General features: G+C 37.1%; 1 protein-coding gene across 1 annotated transcript; it reads left to right on the forward strand.

The window, feature by feature from the left end:
• Window positions 1-206: 206 nt before the first annotated feature.
• Window positions 207-23,293, forward strand: n4bp1 (nedd4 binding protein 1). The gene is made up of 12 exons (XM_032580684.1): window positions 207-882; window positions 7,932-8,159; window positions 8,247-8,420; window positions 9,169-9,674; window positions 10,311-10,686; window positions 11,119-11,451; window positions 12,036-12,271; window positions 17,705-17,835; window positions 18,898-18,994; window positions 19,609-19,716; window positions 20,887-20,988; window positions 21,071-23,293. Exons 1-12 carry the CDS (start codon window positions 571-573, stop codon window positions 21,405-21,407), a joined length of 2,940 nt encoding a protein of 979 aa, XP_032436575.1. The 5' UTR covers window positions 207-570; the 3' UTR covers window positions 21,408-23,293.
• The last annotated feature ends 810 nt before the right edge of the window (window positions 23,294-24,103 follow it).

Genomic DNA, 24,103 nt, shown 5'->3' on the forward strand with positions numbered 1-24,103 from the left:
ATTTTATTCCCAGATTGTTTGTCTTATACCAATCTGGCACGACAAATATGTAAAACAAAAAACAAACAAAAAAAAAACATTATGAACGTTACATACTGCAGCTTTATTAAAGTATTTTATCAATCGCAAGCTAGTATCACTTGCTCACCACTAGAGGGCAGAGCGGTGGTTTTACCCCGATGTGAAACCTATTTTTGTTTGTTTCATTATCACATTTTAAATAATCTGTGGTCTTGTTTAATGATCAGGATGGCGTCAGAATTTTGGTTAGTTTGAGCGGAGTTTTTATTTTCTTAACTGTCGGGCAGATAATGATCTTAGGACACAACACTGTGCCGGGCTGTCGTGCTCTGATGAGGCCATCACTGGGACTTTCCGGATACGTCAGACCGAGCTTCCGACTTGTTAACGCTAGCTGCCGCCGCCGCGTTCATGTCGTTAGAGGCGGTTAACGTTACGTCGCAGCTCTGTAACAAACGCAGACAAGAGGCCATGAAAACTCCCAGAAGCCGCCAGCAGCGCCTGGAGGTCTGAATATAGAGGCGCGGTGGTCAGAAGCGACAGGGCGGGATGTCAACAACTCGGCCTCTGCTCGGAATGAGACGAATCACCGAGCTAGCGTGCCCGGAGCAGCCGGGCAACAGGCTCCCTGCGTCGGCCGGGAGGCAGCAAGCGGAGGCCCCCACAGTGGACGAGTTTACGGTCCTGGAGGACAAAGAAGAGGAGCTGAAATGTGCCAGGCCCCGAATGGAGCAAGTTTTTAAAGTGACGTTTACAATTATTGGTCTGTTGGACCACACAGGACAGCCGCACGGCAGCAAAACATCCCGGCAGATATGGCTGCAGCTCCGGGGCAACAGAGACGACGTGTCCAAGGCGAAGGTGGGTTTCAACCGGCCTTTCTGTACGCAAACCAACGCTGTCACGTCGGTTTCTTTACATTAACCAACAGTTCATTGTGACATGTTGCCGTTTTTAGTCAGAAATAAGAGAACCTAAAGTGCATATCGACAGTACCACTCCCTGGTGAACAGGTGTGTGTCAATGGCATGAACCTCAACTTTTCTGACCAACAGCTTCTCTGCCTCACTTCAGTGTCTTAAAAACCTTAAATCAAACAATTCACTTTATTATCTCACTTACTATTAGGTTTAAAATCTTAATACAACCATTATTTCTTTGTATTTTCCTCTTCTGTCTTATTTTAGAAATCTTAAAAATCTCAAATCAACTGTTAAACTTTCTTGTCATCTCCCAAAATCTATCAACAGTTTTCCAGGGTTTTAATTGTTTTTTTGGACTTTGAAGTATTGATGCACCAATCAGTATGAAAATAATCTAATCTTCCAGTTTTCAGCAGGTGAAGAAAGCTCTTAATGAAATAAAAACTGAAAACAAGTCAATATCTTAACAGTTTCCAGCTCAATAGGATAAAAGAAAGGGTCTTTCCAGAGCAAACAATCTCATTTTGATTACATAAACAATAACTAAACTTTAAAAGCCTGGTTTGGACACTTTCTCTCAACGTAAAACTGATCATTTTTTAGTTATCTGAGCAAAAATCTTCAGAACAGACTGTCAAAACCAGTTGTTTCGATGCTTAATATGACATCTAGGATAATTTGAACTGCTATGTTTTTAAAATTTTCAAAACATTTTGATATAAAAACGAAATGGTCAACTGTCAGAGCTTTTAAATATTACTGACTGCGTATAAATAGAGAAAGACAGAAAAACTGATAGTCCCTCAGTTTACATTGATATCTGGGAAAAGAGACAGAAAATCACAAATGTTAGCAAAACAAAACAAAAACCCCCACGAAAGTTCAACCCATGATCTTTGGTGAATGATGAGTTGTCAGAATAAATGTTGGTTAGTGGATCACTAATAAGGACAAAAAAGTTAGTTTATTACTGTAGAATGGGATTTCCTAACTAAAAACAGTGATGATGCATATTCTAAATAAAGAGCTTTTATTGTTTTTAAGCTAAAGGGTTTGATGAAAATCTGACCCTTTACATATTTTTAGAAAAGCTTGATCAGTTAGCAGTTTAGTTGTTATCAGGGCTGGTCTATATTCTGGGTATTTTGTTCTGTAACTGCAAATTCCTGAACCTACAACTTGGCCTAACAAATAACAAACCATTAATAATTCAGTGCAGCTAAAAGCTTAATCCCAAATTAAGCAATTGGAGCACAAAAAGCAGCCTGCACTGACTGTACCAGACTGACTACAAGGATTATTTATATTTTGGTTACAGACTTATTGAGTTGTACAAGACTTTAATATTATATACAAAATTGTGTTTTGGGCTGAAAATCGACTGTTTTTTGGTTTAAAGCTACTCAAAATTGCTTTCTACCAAAAAGCCATTTATCTACTGCTCCTTATTTCTGTCCTAATTTGGAAAGCAAGCTTTGATTGGAAAGGTTGTGTAGCTCCAAATACACGACTACTATTATTATTGTTAGCATGTATTACTTTCCCCTTGGTTTTGGAGCAGTTTTCTGAGATTCCACCGAAAGTTAGCGTAATACCAGTGGTCTGGCAGGAGGTGGTAACAATGGTGACTTTACCCACATCCAAATTAAAAGAAGTGAATCCTGATCATGGCAAAACAATTGCAGCTCGCGTTTTCTTTGGCATTGTTTACTATTTCCTCTTAGCCATCAACTTCTTCCAGCTTGGATTGTTTAGTTGAAACAAAGAACAAAGTGAGACAGATGTGGAAAACCCCATTGAAGGAGATTTACTGTTAATAGCACAGAAAGCAAGAGTGGACATTGATGATGCAGAAAACTAAGTCATTCTTTTTAAAAGCTTTTGCATCTCTGGTCTTTATGTCTACTCATGAAGTAATGTGTAAATACTTTACTTTGGTAAAACAAACTCAATAAAAACAGAAACTTAGTTTTTTATGTGAAAAGTCTTAAGGAGATAATTACTCGACCTTTAGAAGATAAACATCAATGTACAAGATTGTACATATATATAGATATATAGGTATCATTTTTATTAAAACAGAATCAAAATTATGATTTTTAAATGTCTGAAATGCTGGAAATGAGATTTTGTTTTAAGTAAAAGCATTTTTCATGAGTTGAATAGTAAAGTCTCCTGTCTAGTCGGCTTTATTTGACCTGTTTATGTTTTCAGTAATGAATCACAACAATAGGTGAGGAGTTTTTATATATGAGGGTAAAGTCTGTGTCATGCTAACAGTTAACATCCTTCACATGAGTCGGCTTAATCGTTCACACTCATGCCCAACAATAAAAGGTTTTTTACTTAACCTTCATTTAACTCTGCAGGACACATTATGAACCATTTCTCATAAAAATCACCTGGCAAAAGGAAATAGGAAATGATTTATTCAGTAAAATGTGTCACAGTGACTGCAGAAAACAATGAATTATGTTCAAGTTAAGTTATATTTAACTTTCAACAAGTTTAATCAGCTGTCATTTTTAATGCCGAGTAAACATAAGTATTATTAACATAAAATGTATTGATCTTTAGTATTTTTACAAAAAATGTATTTTGGATAATTTAATATTTACACACTTGAAACTAGGATGGCATGGATAAATTGGCTGGCCAGTAAATCCTTAATTTTTGTTTTTTATTCATTGTCTGTCATCAGCCAGTAATCACATCATAAACTGGTCTTATCTGCTATCGCAAAACTCTGGAAAGCAGCAACTTGTTCTCTTTAGCTGTTGCTAATTTGTTGTTTGCAACTTTTCAGACAAAAAAAAAATTGGCCCCAGCCAAAATCGGAGTCAATGATCGGCCAGAAAACTAGAAAACTGCAATTGGTGCATTCCTACTTGAAAGTAGAGATTATACCCGTCACTATAATAAATTTTGCTGGATGATAAATTTTCCCAGAAGTTACTGCAATAAACAATAATAATGTTGTTTTGAGATCATTTTCAAGTAATGTAATGCTAATGGCAAAGTAATGCAAGAACACATTCTCAAAGAACAATAAACTTTACATTCTAATGAACATTTAGCACTAGAAATGGATTTAAATATTCCAAATAAATAAACAAAACAACTGAAACAACAAATACAATGAATTATGAAGGTTGTAAACAAAATTGTTCTTTAAAAAAATGAGTAGTAGAGACAAACACCAAACTGAAAACCTTCTCAGTTCAGTTTTTGAAAGAAGAAAAAGAGAAAAACAATAAATCATGCAAATGGGAATTATTGAGCTTGTTGTAATTTATCATGCAATTAATTGATTGATTTATTGCGACATTCCTAGTAGAGAATGTCCAACAGTATTTTTATTTAAAATACTGCTGGAGAATTAAATGTCATTGTTTTGTTTTGTTTTTTTCATTTTTTTGCCATAACCACAAAGAATCACAGAAGTCAGTAAAGTATCTCTTAACAAGTTGCATAAGTTAAACAATGTGATGATTAGACAAAATAACAATTTTCTCCACAAAAAAATCCATTAAGTTTGAAATGAATGTTTTACAGTGACTATAATGTTCATAAAGCCTGATTCCAGCTCTGTATTCAGTTTGGTTGACAGTGAAATGTTGGTTGTTTTGTTGTAAAGCTATGTTGCAGATTTTTTAAAATATCTTTTTGCTTTGGAGCTGCTGATGCAGTTTAACATTTTCCACAACATTAAATGCTAACTAAACATTTCTGACCATAGCTGCAGTTTCAGAGCGTATTTTAACCAGGGGATCTCCACATAGGAAGTCTCTGTTCTGGTTATCTTTACCTGCCGTTTACATGAACACACCTGAGGTAATAATAATAATAATAATGGGCTTGAAGTTGGTCTCAAATCCTCTTTTTTGTTTGTTTGTGAATGGATCCTTTTGATTCACTGCATAATTTAAGTCATGTGAGCTGCAGCTCTGTTCAGACATAATGCTGTTGGCTGACTGGAAAAAAAGCATTTCGATCAAAAGTTAGCCACACATTATGGGTGTAATTTCCCACAGAAGAGACTCTTTCACACTTCTGCATCATGTGTCACGAGTCTTGGTCGTGTTTTAGCAGCTGCTTTGAGCTCTGCCAGTCAAGCAAAACCAAAACGTTTCAGTGGAGATTTCATCAGCCTCCAATGATGAGCAGCAGTCAATTTTAGCTTCCTACTACCAGAAAGCTTAGCATCAGTGTTTCTGTTTATCCAGACTCTCTAAAGTCAGTTTTTGTGTCCAAAAATTTTAAAGCGGCTTCAGCTTCAGTTAGGAAACGTCATTTATCTGATGTTAACTTAGCTGTAATGGCTGATAACTGATATTTACCGATGCTACATGTATTTTTCTTCGAAACATTGAGAAAGCGACCACAATGCCTACATTGCTTCTCTGCTTCAAACATGTTACAGTCCTGCACTGCATCACTATCACATGACCAAACAAATGTCACATGACCAATCTCCTCTTGAAACACGAACGGCAACAAGATGCAAACAAACATCGGTCCTTAATATTGGCCCAGTTCTGCTTATCTTACTGATACGATATGTAAATAAGACTAAAATTGTCAGACAACGATGGTAAAGCTGATATATCAGGTATTTTTATTGCAAATTCATCAGCGATATCAAAATTATCATATAAAATGCAACGATATGAAAATCAGGGCCAATATCAAAATGTGATGCTATTGACAGATCTAGCTAGCTAGCTAAAATCAGTGAAGGCTAATTATTTTTTTTATTCTATATTTAATGTTATCATATTTTTATTTAAATTTGAATGGCGTCTTTTTCAGCTTTTATTGAGCTATATTTTTATTTTATTAACTTGTAATAAAATTTTTGTTTAGTTTTAGATTTTTAGTAAAGGCTTATTTTTTTTAATCAATTTTATATTTTCTAAAAATTTTATGAGAACTAATTTTTTATTTAGTTAACCTGTAATGCATTCTTTTATTCAGTTTTAGATTTTCGCTAAAAGGTTTTATTTGTTTTATTCTTTTCAACTTGATATATATTTTTGTATTTTCAACTTTTATAAAAATATATTTTATTAACTTGTAATAGATTTATTTCAGGTTTAGATTTTCAGTAAACGTCATTTATTGTTTTATTTATTCTTTATAAATTGTAGATTTTTTTTTCTTATCAAAGTTTTGTGGAAAAAATACTATTTCCAAGCACTGTTCAGGTGAAATCACTCAATCATACAGAGAGCTCATAGGACAATCAGTAATGAAGCAGGTCTGGATGAAAAGCTGTCATGCAGAGAAACACATGAGTTTTATACCAAGGATAAAGATTTAACAACAAGGGGAGAGACAGTCTGGTTCTGATGCAGCTGTAGAAAACAACTTTCAACCTTCTACATGTAACCCAAATAGTTCTTTTGGTGAGAGTTCACAATCATTCATATAACATGACTAGCAGATGTGACCTTAATGTAATTTTTCCATCACACAAAGTCATGATTTTTTTTGTCATTGTTTTAAAAAACTGACAATTTAAACCCCCCCAAAAAAACTTATTGCATGTCCATAAAATATATATATATATATATATATTTTTTTTTTTTTCAGGTTTAAATTTTTAGTAAAGGCCATTTATGCTTATGCTTGTATTTTTTGTCAACTTGGTGTTTTTTTTTAATATTCAACTTTTATAAAATTGTTTATTTTATTGTAAAGTGTTCAGTTGGAGTAAATGCAGTTTATTATCTTTTACGTTTATGAACTTGATGATTTTTAAAAATTATTTCCAGCTCCTATAAAAGTTTATTTTTATTTTATTAACTTTTCAACAGTCCTAGATTTTCAGTAAAAGCTGAATCAGGCAGCCTCGCCGCGTTTCTCTTGATGAACGCAGACCTGAGCTCCTCTCCTGGGGTCATTGTTGACTCATTTCCCTCGTGTCGAGTGTTTCATTAATGCTAAACGGGCGTGTCACATTATCAGTCAGAAAGCTGCTGATTCACCCAAACGTCTCCCTCAGCCAGGAGAGTATCTGAATCTGATTCATTGCAAATTGTTCGGTTTCGCCCTCACGTGACGTGAATTAATACAAATACCCACCAACCTTACTTTCATTTTTCGTTTTTTAATATCTTTCTCTCTTTGTATTTGCTTAAAATGGAGAACTTTGTGATTGTGAAATCCATTTTTTTAGGGATGAAACGATTTATTGTGACTTATTGTTTATTAAAATAATCATCAAGTAATTTAGTAATTGATTAATTGTTAACTGGAATATAAAGACTCAAAAAGAGGCCATTTGCTGAAAGAATGATAAAGTCAGAGCAGTAATGAAGCGAAAGCTGTAAAAAATATATATACCTTTTGCATTTAATTTTAAAAAAGCTTTGTAAATATGGTTTACCCGAAACTCGTCAAGTGTCACTGTTTTAGCTTCAAATTCTGTGAAGAATATCTCTTATTAAATACCTTTTTCTCTTCAAATATTAAATGATTAATCAGATTAATCGTAATTAATTGATTATTGAAATAATCATCAACTAATTTAGTAACTGATTAATCGTCACCTGGAGTATGCACATTAATAAAAAAGGCCATTTGCTGAAAGGACACAATATAACAACGTAAAGCTGTAAAAAAAAATACACATGCATTTTGTATTTAAGAGAAAAGTACAACTTCGTAATAATTATGTCCCCCTTTAAGCACCTTTTGCTATTCAGCTAATAATCGGTTAATCAGAAAAAAAGGTTATTGTTATAGCTTTTCTCATGTTATTGTTAGTATTTTTTAGCTGCAGATGCATCCTTTACTACAAATCATCAAAGGAATTATATATTGTTGCACTTTAGGCAATAAAATGTAAATTTTCTAATTTAAAAAAGGGACTGAATGAGTTATCTTTTCTAATATATTATTTTATCAGATGAGTCGCCAGAATACTTGATTGCTAAAATAGCCGTAAGCTGCAGCATTAATCTTCTTGTTTTTTCTCTGAAGGAGTATATTCGAGGGCTCTGCGACCCGGAGCTGCAGAAAGAGGAGCACTATCCCACGGACATGCACTGCATCTTCGCCGGGGCCCGGGGCCTCTTCCTGGACAGGCTCATACGGGACACCAGCGCCGAGGTTCTGGTGCCGGAGCCGGGCCGTCTGTGGCTGGTGGGCCGCGCTGAGCCTGTTGTGATGGCGCAAAGCCGAGTTCAGCAGTTTGTTGCTCTCTTCCAAGTAGGACTGGTGAAATTACGTTAATGAAAGTTGCTAAGTTGGCAGTTATTTGTGTTTTTTCTTCATTTGTTTGTGTTTTCTGTGCAGGAGAAGAAGAGTCTGCCAAGTGACAGAGAATCGGCGGTGAAGCGAGCATTCAAGTCCTTCGTGGAGGAAAGAGATGATAAATACACCATGGAGCTCCTGCTGCTGCCCAGTGCCCTGAAGGAGGAGTTACTGGGACTGGTTCACAGCCCCACCAGCACAAACACAACGGCACTGGTTGGTTAAATCCATATGATCTATGATTTTTGCTTCTAGGGAAAAAATGCATGTTTGTATTTACAGAATAAATAAGAAAATCATCAAAAGGTCGATTTATTTCTGCAGTTGAGTCAGGCCTGGACGACATGGCTAAAAAACCTATCACGATACAAACGTTTCATATCTGTTGATAATTATTAATCTTTTTTTTTTTGTTTTATATATTTGAAATAATACCAAACTGTTGGCATAACCTCCTGTTTTATCCACAGTTTTCACAACATTTTTATTTTTAAGCAGTTATGAGAATACAAGAAACTGCTGCTGTGCAAGTTACTGTGCAGGTTGTTGCTAGGCAACCAAATTTGGAGGGAACTTGAAAGTTCTTATTACCCAGCAAGTTGTTGCTAGGTAACCAAAGAGTGAGTGAGTGAGTTGATGGGCCACCAACCCAGCTTAGTCAGCTGTGAGGTTGAGTGTCTAAAGCCCTTCCTCTCGATACATTTTCTGTTTACTCTATTCAATTATTAATGAATTACTGAATTAGTTGATGAATATTTTAATAATCAATTAATCATGATTAATCATTTCAGTTTTTGCTCCATGGCCCAAATTAGCTGCATTTGTACTCAAAAGTGAGCCCTGAGTTTGAATGTTGGTCTAGTTTCTAGTGCAAATATCTTAGTACACTTGAGATAAGACAAAACTGGACCAAAAATACTTGGTAGTATTTTTTGTTTTTTCAGTGTATAATTTTTATTCCCAGGTCAACCAGGCGCTGCTTCCCAGCATGGCGGAGGTTGACCAGGACCGCTCACAGAGCAGCACTCCGGTGACGGAGCTCTCCAACCGCATCCTGGACACCAGCTTTGAGGAGAAAGGCGGTCCGGTGGTGGCGTCCGTCTGCGCAGGCATGAAAGCGGGTTTGGGTCCAGAGGCGGTCCTGCTCAACGGCACCCGACCCTCACACAAGCGGCGCTCGTCCGAGAGCGAGACTCGGGACACAAAAAGACAATACTCCCTGGAACGGAAGGAGGAGTCGCCAGATAGGTCGGCGAGAGAGCGACCTCGGGACAGGGAGGTCCGGGGCGCCGGCAGCAGCTGCAGGTCCAAAACCCCGTCTGCTTCCTCCACGCTCTCCTCCTCCTGCTACACAGGGAAATCGAACACGGTGGCCGGTCCGATCACACAGGAGTCCTGCGAGGCCGTACCAGACGACGGCGAGGCTGTCAGCCCGGAAACCAACCTCCGCTGCCTGGTGAACTTTTTCAGGTAAACCTTGAAAGGGGAATTCACACCTTGCACATTTTTGTTTTTCCATTTGGGTTTCAGCTGCTTTTAAAAACAAAAACACCCAGCCATTTTTTGGCAACAAGTTAATGTTTTTTGGTGTCAAAAACCTTTTAAAAGTAGGAACGGCCCCTCACCTACTAAACCCAACACAGCGCAGCCCGTTACCTAGCAACCCCAGCAGAGTTCCGCCCATTACCTAGCAACCCTAGCTGAGCTCCAGCGTTTTCAGTCAACTGGAAGAGATGTTGTATTTTATATCTGTTTTTGTAACTTGCCAAGGGACTCTAGATTTAAATTAATTTATTAGTTAATTTGAATTAATATGAGTTACAACATTTAATTTTCCTTTGGGATCAATAAAGTGTTTTTGAATTTGAATTAGCTTATGCTGGTATAATCTTGTACAGTGCACCAAATTTGTTCTCTGTATAAGTTGAGAGAGACATTTCAAAACATAAAGTTTTAGTTAACTTTGTCCCTGCTGTAAAATATAGCACACTACCACAAAACATAATTAATAACAGTAACAAATTATGTAATTTAAGTGCTTGAATTTTACTGTGGGCGCCTTTCAAAAGTTGTAGCTACCTTGTGAGATCTACTTTTCCTTTCCAGAACCATGGGCTACCAGCAGGAAGTGGTGGAGCGTGTCGTCAAGGCGACGGGGCAGACGGAGGACACCTTTCTAATCCTGGAGAAAATAGTTGAAGAAACCAAACGTTGTGAGCAGGACTGCAAAGTAGGGGACAGAGAGAGACAAATGAACTCCTTGCGTCCCGCTGACACCCTCTACTCCTCTTCCTCCTCATCCTCCTCTTCCTCCTCATCTTCGTTGGCCTCGTCAATGACGTCCCGTTTCAGGGAAAAGGAGCGGGAGCTGGGAGACTCTGGCAGATCGAAGGAGAACATAAAGCCGAGCCAGCGAGGAGGAAGCAGCAACGGGTTGGGACACCGGCGGAAGTGCAGTGGCAGTGAGACGAGCACTCAGCAGGTAATCTCACATCAAACCACAAATAATCCCATAATCCTCGTTTCAGGCCATTACAGCACAATCCATACATTTTAAAGCTTCCATTAATCTGTCAATTTCCTGTTGTTGTTTGTTGAGGTAGATAAGATCGGCTTCACATTTAAGTATCAATGGATCACAGATCTCCCAAAATTAACGAAATCATCACCAATAAATCAGCTTGCTAATGAATTGGTGCACCCCATTAAACAAAAGGGGGTTTTAGTCTTGATTTAGAGGAATTCAGTGTTTCAGCAACTTTGCAGAGAAAAATAAAAATTTAGTACTGCTTCCAGACTTTAATCTCCACACTTAAACTTTATAGTAACAATATTTTGTTTTGGAGATTACTTTGATTGAATCTGTTTGAATAAATAAACATGCATTTATTTCTGTGTATTACATCTTTTTTAGGCCATCACAATCAAGAGAAGCTCCAGTGCTCAGGGCGGAGCAGGGAACTACGAGGTGATTACGATCGACGATGACGACAACATCATCCCCACCAGCGGCAAAACAGCAGACGGTCGAATGTCCCGGATAATGACGATGCCGCACCCTGACCCCACGCAGTCCGGATCCCGAACAGACTACCTGGCGCGAGGAGGGGGCGGAGTCACGCAGCGGGACTACCTGTCTCGATGCGGGACTCAAACTTTGGGCGGACCAGTGAAGGTGGAGAGCGTTACGGCGCTGCGCAGCACGCCGCAGTGGCTGAGTAACGCCTCTCTGGCTTCAACTCCCAGCGTGAGTTTCTGTTTGTGTTTGTTGAAATATGTGTTAATTTCTCCATCCAGTTCAGGCTCAGGCACTGCAAAATCATAATATCTTACCAAGTATTTTTGGTGTAGTTTGTAGTGCATATATCTATGTACGCTTTAATACAAAACTAACTCATAGGTAACTTTTCAGCAAGAAATAGAAGCTTGTTTTAGGTAAATAATTCCTTAATATTGATGAAAAAGGTCTTATTTCCTTTTCAGAGTATTTCACTGATAACGGGATAAATGTCTTGTTATGTACCCAAAGATTGGGTACATAAAGACAATACATTAAAAATGACTTGTAATAAGATATTGTTTATATAATTACATTAAGCTGAACCTAGACTAGTTGAGTTTTTGTTCTTTTTAATTCTGTAGTTTTACACGAGTCCAGCCTTGGCAATTACTCTGTTTTTTGTGGATCTTTTATTAGTTGTTTTTTTTAATGTTTTGTGGTGTTACTTTCTAATATCACACCCAGATTTGACTTAACAAAGCTGAGAATGAGCTGCTGCTCCTGAGTTCCCACCCCTAATTGTGTGTTTCTGCTTCCTGCGTCTTTCCCAGTCGGCTCAGCCCATCAACCGGACCGCAGCCTCTGCCTACCAGACCATCAGCCACGTGAACTTCCAGGGCGGCGTGGCCCGGACCCCGCCTACCAACGACCCGCCAGCCCCCCCGGTCACCGGCCTGGCTCGGTTCCACCAGTCGCTGCGGACCCAGTTCACCTTGAACCTGCCGAACGAGCGGGGGAACCCGGACCTCAGGCACATCATTATAGACGGCAGTAACGTGGCGATGGCGTGAGTCTGCACACAGCTTCTCACTTCTTGGTCACTTTCAGTCCTTTAAGGGTTGAGTCGCCACAAACCTCTGGAGATGATGAACTGGAAGTGTTAGAGTAGGAGGAGAAATGTAGGCTCCTTTTCCTGCCAGATAAAATCTCATATGATTCACAGTAAACAAAGAATACTGACACGTGTGTATTGAAAATAAACCATTACAGTAGGCATGAAACTTACAGTTATTTTAGTTGTCAGTTAATCGATTATTCTGATGATTAATCAGGAGAAAAAATCCCAGATTCTGCAAATTTTTCCTTTAACCATTTAAGTCTTTTTTATACAATATTAGAAATACATTGAAAGATAAAAATAAACAAATTAGTATTTTAAAATAAGAAAAAACATTTCATTGATTAATACTTTATTCTTTAGTGTATGTTTGATCATTTATAGCATCTGCAGCTATTAAATACTTCTAACATCAACATGTGAAAATCTTAGTCCTTTCTGTTCAGCGTAACATCAATACAGTGTATTATTGATTCTTTTAAGAAATGATTAATCGGCTTAATCGTGATTAATCAGTTATTGAAATAATCGTCAACCAGTGTAGTGATCAATCAATCATTAACTAGAGTATACAGACTCAAAAAAGGCCTTTCATTGAAAGAATAATACAGTCAAAGTAGTACTTAGTACAACGTAGTACAATAAAAATCTACAGTTGACAGATTAGCATAATGCTGTGTTGACGTTAAGTCAGAGGAAAGACTGAGCCTTTTTTACATGCAGATTCATCCTTTGCTACAAATAATCAAGCATAAACAAAAATAATTGTTTATTTAAAAAAGGAATTAAATTGTTTTCTGTATTTCTAATATTGTATAAAAAGGCTTAAGAATTGTTAGTAACAGCCTCAACTTTACCAGCAAAACTAAGAATTTGTTGTGACAGAATCTCGATCTGATTACACTTTAAGAAAAATCATGACTAACATTTTGATAAGAATTGTTCACCTCCCTCATTTCTCACCTTTGGGGTGATAAATGTGATACCGCTGTGGTGCAGGTGTAAACAGGAGTTACTGGCACACCGTAAGCGATCAGTCATTGGCTTTTTTTTTGGCTGAAATTGAGATTTTCTTTAAGCGCCGCTTGAGTCAATCCTCGTTTTCTGAGATAATACAAAAACAAAGAAGGGAGTAAATGTTGGTAATAAGTGCCAGTCATAACCGGCTCATGTTGATATTTAGTCAGAATCCGTTTTAGTTTGATTTTTTTATTTTTAATTTAAGAATCTGTGTGAAGCTGCAACTCATCCGATGACAAATCGAATCTGTGTTTAGTTGGTGTCACGTCCCACACCGCGTACTACATGTTCTCCTTTTGACTCGTGAAGCCGCCACCCTTCCCATCAGCACCATCGCCGCTTCATGCACGCGCCACACAAAACCATGCGTGGTGCTACAACCCCGGCGTCGTTGGCGCGCCCACGCCTTCACATGTTGTTGTGACTCATCTTGTTTGGGTATGACTGTGAGCAGGCCTCGGAGCAGCTGTAGCACCATGTCGAAGCGAGGGCGGCTCGTTACGGAGGTGTTTCTCAGAACAAAATACCTTTTCTAGTAACAAAAAGAAAATCAGCGATTTCAATCTCTGATTGATCCAGAAGTTATTTGTCACGAACTTAATGTGCAGATGAAGATAAAAGGAGTTTTTGCTTTCACTTTGATTTATGGGTTCGGTCTTCATCCTGTATGACCTTATCCTGACTCTTCACTTGTGCAACTATTTCCTTTCACGTTCTGGTTTCTTCCTTCCTGCTTTACCCGAACTGTGCCCATCATGCACCTCTGACTCAGCCGAATGTTTCAACATAACCAGCAGTTCGGTTGTGCCTGTTTTTCTTACATCACTAAAGTGTTTCACTGGGATTTTATGTGACAAATAAATAGCAGAAAGCATATCATCCATTTATTGTCAACCCCATTTACTCTGACAACCCTCGTTACGCTGCAAAAACACCAAGTATTACCAAGTACTTTGGTGCAAATATCTTAGTACACTTGAAATAAATCAAAACTAACTTAGAAGTAGCTTTTCAGCTAGATATAAGAGCTTGTTTTAATTATTCTTTAATATTGATGGAAATGTACTAGTTTAACAGAGTATATCATTTGAAAATAGCAAAGTCCAGATGTGATTTATGTAAACAATTTCTTCCAGCATAGAGTCAAAAGGTCAGTCTTGATATTTACTTCCACAGTTGTTCTCTCCATGTATGAAGGTATTAAGTTATTTTATCAATTATTTTGGTGATTAATCGGATAAAAACAATTAATTACTGCTTTGAGTGTGGTGTTCAGAGAAGGTTCTTTTCTAATCTTAAATGAAAAATGTATTTATTTTTAGTACAGTTTTTGCTTAATTACTTCTTTGAGTGTGTAGGGTTTTTTTTAGCAAGTGGCCTGTTTTGAATCCTTATACTCCAGTTAACGATTAATTGACAATTATGTCAATCGATTAATCATGATTATTTTGATTAATCGTTTCACCCCTAGTTATAAATGACCTCTTCAATGATCAAATCTGTCAGAAATTGTTTTATAAAATCTGAATTATTGAGTTTATCACTAAATAATCATTCAAAAAGTTTTTATTTTGTTTAAAAAAACGTCCCAGTGAAGGCTTACAGACCAGGACATGCCCTGATCCTAAAAAAAAAAAATTTTCCCCCCTTGGGTTGTGTTACCGCAGAGTTTGGTGATTATTACACAACTTACCCCCACTTTCATGTCATTCATCACTTTCTCTCTCAGCAGCTCTGGGAACTTCCCTGCTCTTTGCATATGTTGACCCCTGGCTGAAAATGATCCGCCTCTGAATGCACCGTGTTTTTACTCTGACATGTTTGTACAGAGTTGCAAACACCAAGAAAGTGAAACGGGTCTGTAATGTTTCCCCCTGATCAGTATCACCAGTCTCAGCAGCAACTTCGTCAGATTTCAAGTTGGAATTTTTTATCTCTTTAGTTTATGATTACAGCATCTCCCATGTTTTAGTGCCTGTTTCTGCGGCAGCTTTATAACTCATTGCATCACCGTTTGCCCCAAAAGTCCCAGTAATCTTCCTTCATGGTTGCTGTTTTGGCTGCGTAACGTCAGCTTGGAAGGAAAGCTGCTAAATATTGTTTGTGGCATCACTAACCTGTTCAGGCTGCTTGCATGTGTCTCTGAGAAACCACAGCTCACGTGAGTCCAGATCTGTAAACCCGATAGTAACCCGAGCAGAAAGGGAAAGAACCAGCGCAGACGGGAGAGATATTCTCATGACGAGGAGGAATTTTAATTCAAAAAGTTTAACTTCTGTGAGTAAGTTACAGACAAAACTCCGAGTTGCATAGTTTAAGATTCACTTGAATCTAAAAAAAAATCTGCTTTTGCTATCCAATTATTAATTGGTTAATGCAAAAAGAATATTCAGATTTGATCAGATTACTAAATTAGTTGATGATTAATCACAACTAATCTCGTTAATTGTTTTTTAAAATAATCAACAGATCAGCTCTACACTGTATGCATAAGCAGAAAAGGCTGAGATTTTTACCTTTTATTGTTAGAAGCATTTTTTAGCTGCAGATTCATCTTTTGCTACAAAAGCTCAAGCGTTCATTGAATGAAAGCTGGCACCGCATTTTAAAAAAGTTTTCTTATTTAGAAAAGGAATTGAATCATTTACTTGTTTGCATCTTTTTATGTTTGTCTGTTATATAAAGAAAAAAACGCGGCCATCTATTTTATCCAATTAATAATCTGAATAGTCGATTAGTAAAATAATCGTTAATTGCAATTGTTAGTTGCAACCATATCGTCCAGCAAAATTTGTTATCGTGACAGGCCTACGTCTCCCTCCACAGCTAAAAATAGCACCTAGCATACTTGCGTCAACGGTGTAGGCGTTAGCAGAAGCGACAGCGATGTTGTGCAACATAAATAACCTTCCAGCCAGACCACACTGTGCTGAATAGCTTAACATTATTTATTATTATTACAAAATAGTTAATGAATATTTGAGGCAGGTAATTTGCCTCCAGGATTTTTTTGAAATCGTTGTACCTGAAATATCCATCATGATGACAGAAACTTTGTGCTATTTTTAACAGTCAAACATTGTTGCTCAAATAAGCAAACAAACAAGCAAAAAGAAAAATCCCTGACACGTATTGGTTTGGCGGTTTGGGCCTGATGAACAGCACCAGAGATCTGCTGGCTGTGATAACGTCTATGGTTGTGCGATCTCTCTGCAGCTTCCTGCTCAGGGAATTTCTCATCTGGGCTGCTGCTACTGGTTGTTTGCTTTGCGGTTTTTGTTGCTCTACCTACCAACATGTTGAATTGGAGCCGTCTGACGTGCGCTTGCAGTTTGTGCACGTCACCGGCAACATTGTGTGTCAGCTGATGTTTTAAATTGTGTCTCCTGGAAGTTTTGTAGAGGCTAATAAAAGCCTGTTTTATTTTAAGTTGTTGCTAATCTTTAAAATGTTTGGGTTCGTTGTTTCTGATTGCATCATAGTCACAGATGTTTGTGCATTCAGTTTCGGGTGAATTTCTGAAAAGCAAAGCAAGACTCATATATTCCACCCCTGAATTAAATAGATTTACCCTTTTTGAGCTGCTGTTTTCTCTGATTCAGTTTTTTTTCTACCCACACTTGTACGAAGTTGCATCTGAAATTAAAGAACACTTCTGCAAAATGTGTATTAAACATCATTAATGACGTTCAAAATTTTTATCATGACAGGAAATTTATCACAATAAAGGATAAGCGATACAACAAAATGCTCAACCCTAAGTCAGAGCTATAATTAAGCCTAAACTGTACAAAAAATATATACATTTTGCATTTAAGATGAAAAAAACTTATTGTTCTGCAAGTATTTTTATCCAGAATTCCTCAAGGGGCAATTCTTCATCTTTATCTTTATCTTCATCTGGTTCAAATTCTTTAAAAAAAATCTACTAGTAAGCACCTTTAGTTACACAATCAATAATTGGTTAATCCAAAAATAATCAACAGATTAGGCTTACGCTGTATTAATGTAAAGTAAAGCAGAAATGACAGAGCTTTTCACATGTTGACGTTAGAATTACTTGTTTTGCTGTAGATGCATCGTTTGCTGCAAATGATCAAACATACACTAAAGGAATGCTATGTTACTGCATTAAAGGCAATAAAATTGTTCATTTTATTTTTTTAAACGGGTTTGAATTCTGTTTATTTGCATTTTTTATGAAAATTTAATATTGTACAAAACAAGCTTAAGAAATTAAATAAAAAATCTGCAGAATTTATCATATTAACAGAAAACTAAAATGACCACTAGCTTCAGACCTACTCCATTGGATCTTTTTACATTGTTTTGAAGTTTAATTTCCTTTTATTTTTTTTCTAGTCATGGCCTTCACCGGTTCTTCTCGTGCCGCGGCATTGCTCTGGCCGTGGAAATGTTCTGGCGGAGAGGCCACAGGGAGATCACCGTGTTCGTTCCACAGTGGCGTCAGAAGAGAGACCGACTCGCTACAGGTAAACCTGACGCTCACCTTAACGTTCAAAACTAAACACAGAAAGGTGCTTTATATATATATATATATATATATATTCCAACAATGACGGAATCTAGACTCTTGAAACTCTTAGAATTATTTTAAAATTTATATTATCAGAAAACTAACTGATTAGGAGAGAAAACAATTTTTCTGTTCTCGCTCTTCCTACAAAAGTTTTAAAAAAAAATAAGCTTCAAATTTCAAAATACCAATTTTTTTCTATCAAAAATAATTACAAAAAAGTACAAAAGTAAGTAGATTTACCTTTTTATTATATAGGTAATATGGCTGGACAATAAATCAATAACAATATATATATTGAGATTAATATTGGTAGATAATACGTTTAATAGAATATTCAATAATCAATATTTACAGCATGTTGGGAATTGAAGAAAAGAAAGACTTTAGCTGGTCAAACTCAAGGTTGCTAGGTAACCAAAGTGGGAAGTCATTCTTTGGTTGCCTAGCAACAGCTTGTTAAGTAACTTGTACAGCAGCAGTGTAAGGTTTTGCCTCATAACTAAAAATAATAATTTAAAAAAACGATGTGGAGTGAAAACTACAGTTATTACAGGAAAGGTCCTGCCACCAGTTGGCAGTATTACAGATATTTAAAACAAAAACCTAATCAATAATTATTGATATCGACTGACATAAGTTTTTCAGCCGTTTCGTCCAACCCTTAACGATAATATTGATACCAAGTTGGTATCAGTATCTGATCGACACTAGAGGTAAGATTGATGGTTAGTTTTAGATTTTCCAGATTTTATAATTATTTAAATAAAAAAAGGACATAAATTGTTATTATTATTTCTCTCTTATCTTATTAATGTGTTTTCAAAATATTTAGGAAATGCCAAAAATAATAAAAAGAAAAGATATCAATGTTGGAGATGCAGTATTACAAACCTCTTTTCAGAACCCAAAGTGATAAACCCCAAATTCAGGGACATTTTTAAATTACTCAAAGGCTCCAGATCATCATTTGACTCCAAATATCTTGTTCTGATCCATAAATTTCTTTTTATTGCAGAGCAACACTTTCTAAACCAGCTGGAAGACCTGCGGCTGCTGTCCTTCACCCCCTCCAGAGAAGTCTGCGGCCAGAGAATATCTTCACATGACGACAGGTAAGAATAAAAAACGTTTCACCTCATTTTCCACCATAAAAGTGGCTTTAAAAGCACAGCTACGTATTTAAACCTACATTTAGGTTGGCTACCCTAACCATGCTAAATTACCAAGATGAACTAAGTGGTAGTAAGATAAACTAAGTTAAATTGTGTAAACAAAGAACAATAATGGGCTAAACCTAGAAAAAGTAAGCTAGCAACATAAAGAAAAATTAAATAAGCTAAAAGGAGGTAAAATGTAGCTAGCATAAAAAGCTCATTTATTTCTCTGTAAATGAGAAAATCTGGTGGAAGAAAACTCAAATGAAACTTTTATTCAAGTTGTTCAGGTGGTCTACAAATGATCAAGAGAAGCCTCATCCTTTTGTTAAATCTCTTAAATTTGAGACATTGGCATTGAACAGATATTTGAGGAAATTCTGGAAATAGCTCTGAAAGTTTACCAGTTCCACTTGAAGTCAGATTGTGTCATAAATGCCTTCAGACTGAAAACAGGATCCTGACTGAGCTCTTCAGGTTTTCCTCTCCGCTCTGGAAATGTCTGACCTTTGAACGCCGGGAAAATCCTGAGTGTCTAATCCAAACAATCCGCTCTGTCTCTTTTTTTTCAGGTTCCTGCTCCACCTAGCAGAGAAGACAGACGGGATAATCGTCACCAACGACAACCTGCGGGACTTTGTTGACACCTCGGACACATGGCGTCGGATCATTCAAGAGAGGTGATTGGTCGTGATTTGTAGAGTTCAGTTCATCAGACTCTGACGTGTTTCATTACTCTGAAAGGGAGCTGGAAAGTCCAGCGACGCAGCTGACTAATAAAGATTTATAGCTTGTTTAGCTTTACTGAAAAAGTTCCTCTGAGAAAGAGGAAACAGAATCATCACAGGAACTTGTTCTAATTAGTAAAATATTCTCTTGTTTAATGTATTCCATAATATCAGTGGCACATTTTCAATTTTTCTTTTCATTAAGTCACATTTTTATTATAATTTAATGGAAAGTAAAATGATGTTTTAGTTCTTTAATTGGAGGTGATCAATGTTTCTTAGATTCATTTACAGACCAGAAAATAAAATAGTTTTTCATCAAAATAAATCTTAAATGTCAGTTATTCCTAGTTTTGTGGTGAAACATTTAAATAGACAAGGCAATGTAAATAGAAATACTTTTTTTTTTTTTGCAATTTTGCTGAAATATGTGAGTGTTAACAGCTGTTATTTATTCAAAGTTTAAATGCAAAACTCAACTTCAGACACTTTGAAATCTTATTTTCTGTGTGATTTTCTCATCGCCTACTGGTTGGTTTGTGTATTACATCAAGATGAGCATATTTTACCTGAAAGCAGCGTTTTCTTCATTCCCTTTATATTACATTCTAACATTTAGTCACAGAAACACAAAAGGATGGTGATTCTAACAAACTGAGAATTGTCTGAGCTCCAAACACAGTCTCTAATGTTTTTTAGTAATTTCACATATCAAATTTATGTGATGAGGTTTTCCTGAAATCTAATACCGAATGTTTTTCCATTTCAAAGCGAGTTTTCTGGGGGCATTTTATGGGAAATTCTACTGAATGTGATATTTATTTTAAAGAGTCAAACAGTCTCTGGACTTTTTTAAATACTGCTCTGTTGCTTACTTTTCACGATAAATGACGATACTGTAAATGCCCATCCCTACCTGTGAGTGTAAACTTTGAGTTGGGGGCGTGGCCGGCAGCAGCTTATTTGGATTTAAAGTGGCAGAGACAGACCTGTCCTGTTCTAGCCAGGAAAAGGATGCATAATAGCTCACCTTTACAAATTACTGTTAGCTTTTCAATACTAAATTTTTAAAACAAATCCTGTTTCATTTGTGTGAACGCTGCACTTTGTGTTTCCTGACAGGCTTCTTCAGTTTACCTTCGTTGAGGATCACTTCATGATTCCCGACGACCCGCTTGGAAAAGACGGACCCCACCTGGACGACTTCCTGCTGAAAGACAACAGGTGAGTCATCCGATGTGTATCTGTGACTCTGCTTGTTTGGGATTTATCTGCAGCCTGTTTCTTCTTCTCCTTCTCTCTCCAGGAGAGTTTCCCCGCCGCTGTTCCACCCTCCGGATTTCCGGGCCTCTTCCCAGCAGCAGCCGCTTGTTAACGTCCAGACTCTGCGTAACCCCGCCTCCCTGACGGCCCACCCCACCGCACACTGGCCGCACTCCGGGCCGCCCGAGTGGCACCCGCCGCGCCGCTCTCCCTCACCGTCGCCCGCCCCGCCACCGCAGCGGTCGCCGGGGGAGACGTCGGAGCTGAAGAGGAAGCTGTACGATATCTTTCCTGACCAGAAGCAGCGGATCGACCGGATCCTCAGCGACAACCCGTACATGAGAGACCTGAACGCGCTGTCGGGTCTGCTGCTGGGGTGAACCGGCCACCATCTTCTTCTTCTCCTCGTCGGAGGGCACAGAAACTGTTTATTAAACTAGCTGCTATCTGCAATGAATATTTTCTGGGATTTTTTTTTTTTTTCATCGTTTTTTATTTTTTGCTTTCTGGTCCATCGAGGTGAGCAGCACCGCTGTCTGCAGAACACAACTGAAACGATTTCTGTATTTCATCGAGAAAAATTCTGTTTGTCTGGGAATAAAATCTCTGCTAGCGATCGAGACTTTCAACTTTCACCTCTGAAGGTTGGGAGAGTTTTACAAGATACAGAGAATCTCATGTTGAAGAGGGTTAACTTTGTTTATAAGTGTTTACCGTTGGAAATCGTACTTTCAGTCAACTGGTCGCCCTCCTCACTTTCCCTCCATTTTACTATCGAAGCACAGAAACAGGTCTACTTTACACAGCGACTTTTTCCTGAAATGATCAAACCTGACCACTAGGTGGCGATGCATTGTCCAACAACATTCAGAAAGATGGAAAGTAATTTTTTTCTCACAACAGGATGAATAATAATTGTTTTTACCACCACACTGGTTCTAGAGCTAAACCTGAATCAACCTGCTTTAGTCTGATCCTCCATTTTGAATTTTTGGGGAGATTGTGTTGCAGTGAGATCATGTTTGTATCCAAATCAGTGGTTCAGTGTGGCTCTTTATCACCAATCTAATTTCTAATCTCTGTTTTAAGCATCAGGCTACATTTATAAACACTACTTATGACATTTTCAAGCAGCCCTTCAGTCAGGAGTTACACACGCAGTTCCAAGTTGCATTTATAAACTCCAGCTTTCAATTTGAAAGTCTACAAATTTATGTTTAAACCTGGATTTATGAACAGTTTAGCTGATGTTAATCAAACTCAGCTTTTATAGCACCTTACATAAATAAACATGAGTTTCCTGATATGCTGCTTAAATTGTTAAGTTGCTTTGGTTCAGCACAAAGTTGGTTTGGAAGGAAATAACTCGTTTATTTTTACCATTTTTTTTCCAGTAAAACGTTTTTTGTAGCTGGTTGATGAGCTCTGAGACCGTTTTGCAGAAAACGAACATGGATTATTTAAAAAATCAGTTCAGTGAATAAAAGGTGGTAACAATGTATTAAAGTTTGTTTAGAATAAAGAAGCAGGACCGCATAAAGCTGTTTTCAGAGGCATGTGGTGCAGGTTGTAGTGACATCTGGTGGCACAAGCTGCAAACTGCAGCTGTAGCAACATGGTTGAATGGGGAGGGTGACCTGTTACTTTGTGAAAAACATCCATATTTTCCTTCAAAATATGTCGGAGTTGTTGGAATGTGTAACAACCTGACCCAGGTTTGTTAACAGTTGACTGAGGATCCTCGGCTTAAAAATTCCCACAACAAACCAGAATTTACTGCTTTGATGATCTCTTTTTAAAAATAGCAAAGAAAACCCATCAGAGTTGGAGGAGCGTTCAGTTCTGAGGTATTCGGTGAGTTATGAACCTTGGTTTGGAAGCGGTGGAAACAAACACTACAATATTTATCTTCTGATTACACCTCGTACTTGAGGTTTTCTTATTGTTTTCAGTTCTGAGATACATTTGGAACTAAAGTGAAATGCACTGAAGATAAACGTTTCATGTTTATCTCCTTAAAACTCAGAATGTGGCTGCAATTTGCAGATCTAACAACCCTCTGGTTTTTGCTAAATTCAAAACTTTCATGTGTTTAAAGGATTTTATGTTGTTGTAAGGGTTACTGAAGGATTTCCCCCCCTTGTATTATAATTCTTCTGTGTATATTGATTTTTTTGTCTTGTAAATATTCACATTTTTGCTTACAGTGCACATATGGTTTTATGTATGTTCAAAATCCAGAATAAATGCAGCCTTCCCCATCAAACATTAGCTGCCCATTTTGTTTTCTGCAACATTTTAAACAACTTCTCATTTTTAATAAATGGTGCCGCTGCAAAAGCATTGTAGAACATGTTCTATTTGCCATATTTTTTATTATAAGTCTTATTTTTTATATATCCCTGTTTATAAAAATCAGAGAAAATTCAACCCTATTTGAAGTTCCTCCGCACTTTCCAGCAGAAACTTAACATTTTGAGCGACTCATAGGAAGTTTGACAGTCATTTTTTGAATACATTTTACAGTTTTAATGCATTTACAGTTAAATGTTTGGCCTAAATTGGTTCCTTTTGTTTGTAAAACACCAATTCACAATGTCATCTTGACAAAGTTCAGTTCAATCACTAATCCTTTCCAGTTGATCGCAGTGCATTAAATTCAGTCTATTTTTCTAATTATTTCAAACAGTTTTAAAGAAACCCAGTAGTTAGCTGCTGTTTTGACCTTAAAATGGCGCAAATTCCATGGAATTAAGCAAATAAATCAATTTAATAGAAATATCAATTTGGAAAAAATATGTTTTTTGATTTAAAAAAAATCAAGCTAGAATTATGTGTTTTTTCCGGCTACAACAAAATTAGTTTAGCGGTGTATGATACACTAATTTTGTAGCTTACTGATAAAATAAGTCACGTGATCATCAACCGGATGTTACAGCTACTGGCGGAAAAGACAAAGAAGACGGAACTGTTAAGTATTACAGGACTTTCCACTTCTGTATCTTATTTTTGTTGAGGTACCTTAAAAACACAACATTAATAGAGAGAGTATAATTTATTTTTGTTTTGTTTATTT

Source organism: Xiphophorus hellerii, chromosome 2 (genome assembly GCF_003331165.1).
Source record: "Xiphophorus hellerii strain 12219 chromosome 2, Xiphophorus_hellerii-4.1, whole genome shotgun sequence".
Taxonomy (NCBI): Eukaryota; Metazoa; Chordata; class Actinopteri; order Cyprinodontiformes; family Poeciliidae; genus Xiphophorus; species Xiphophorus hellerii.

Excerpts from the sequence above, each read along its gene's own strand:
- n4bp1 (XM_032580684.1), top strand. The coding sequence starts at position 571 with ATGTCAACAACTCGGCCTCTGCTCGGAATGAGACGAATCACCGAGCTA. Across the intron at positions 883-7,931 it reads ACGACGTGTCCAAGGCGAAG|GAGTATATTCGAGGGCTCTG; the intron begins GTGGGTTTCAAC and ends TTTTCTCTGAAG. Across the intron at positions 19,717-20,886 it reads CGTCGGATCATTCAAGAGAG|GCTTCTTCAGTTTACCTTCG; the intron begins GTGATTGGTCGT and ends GTTTCCTGACAG.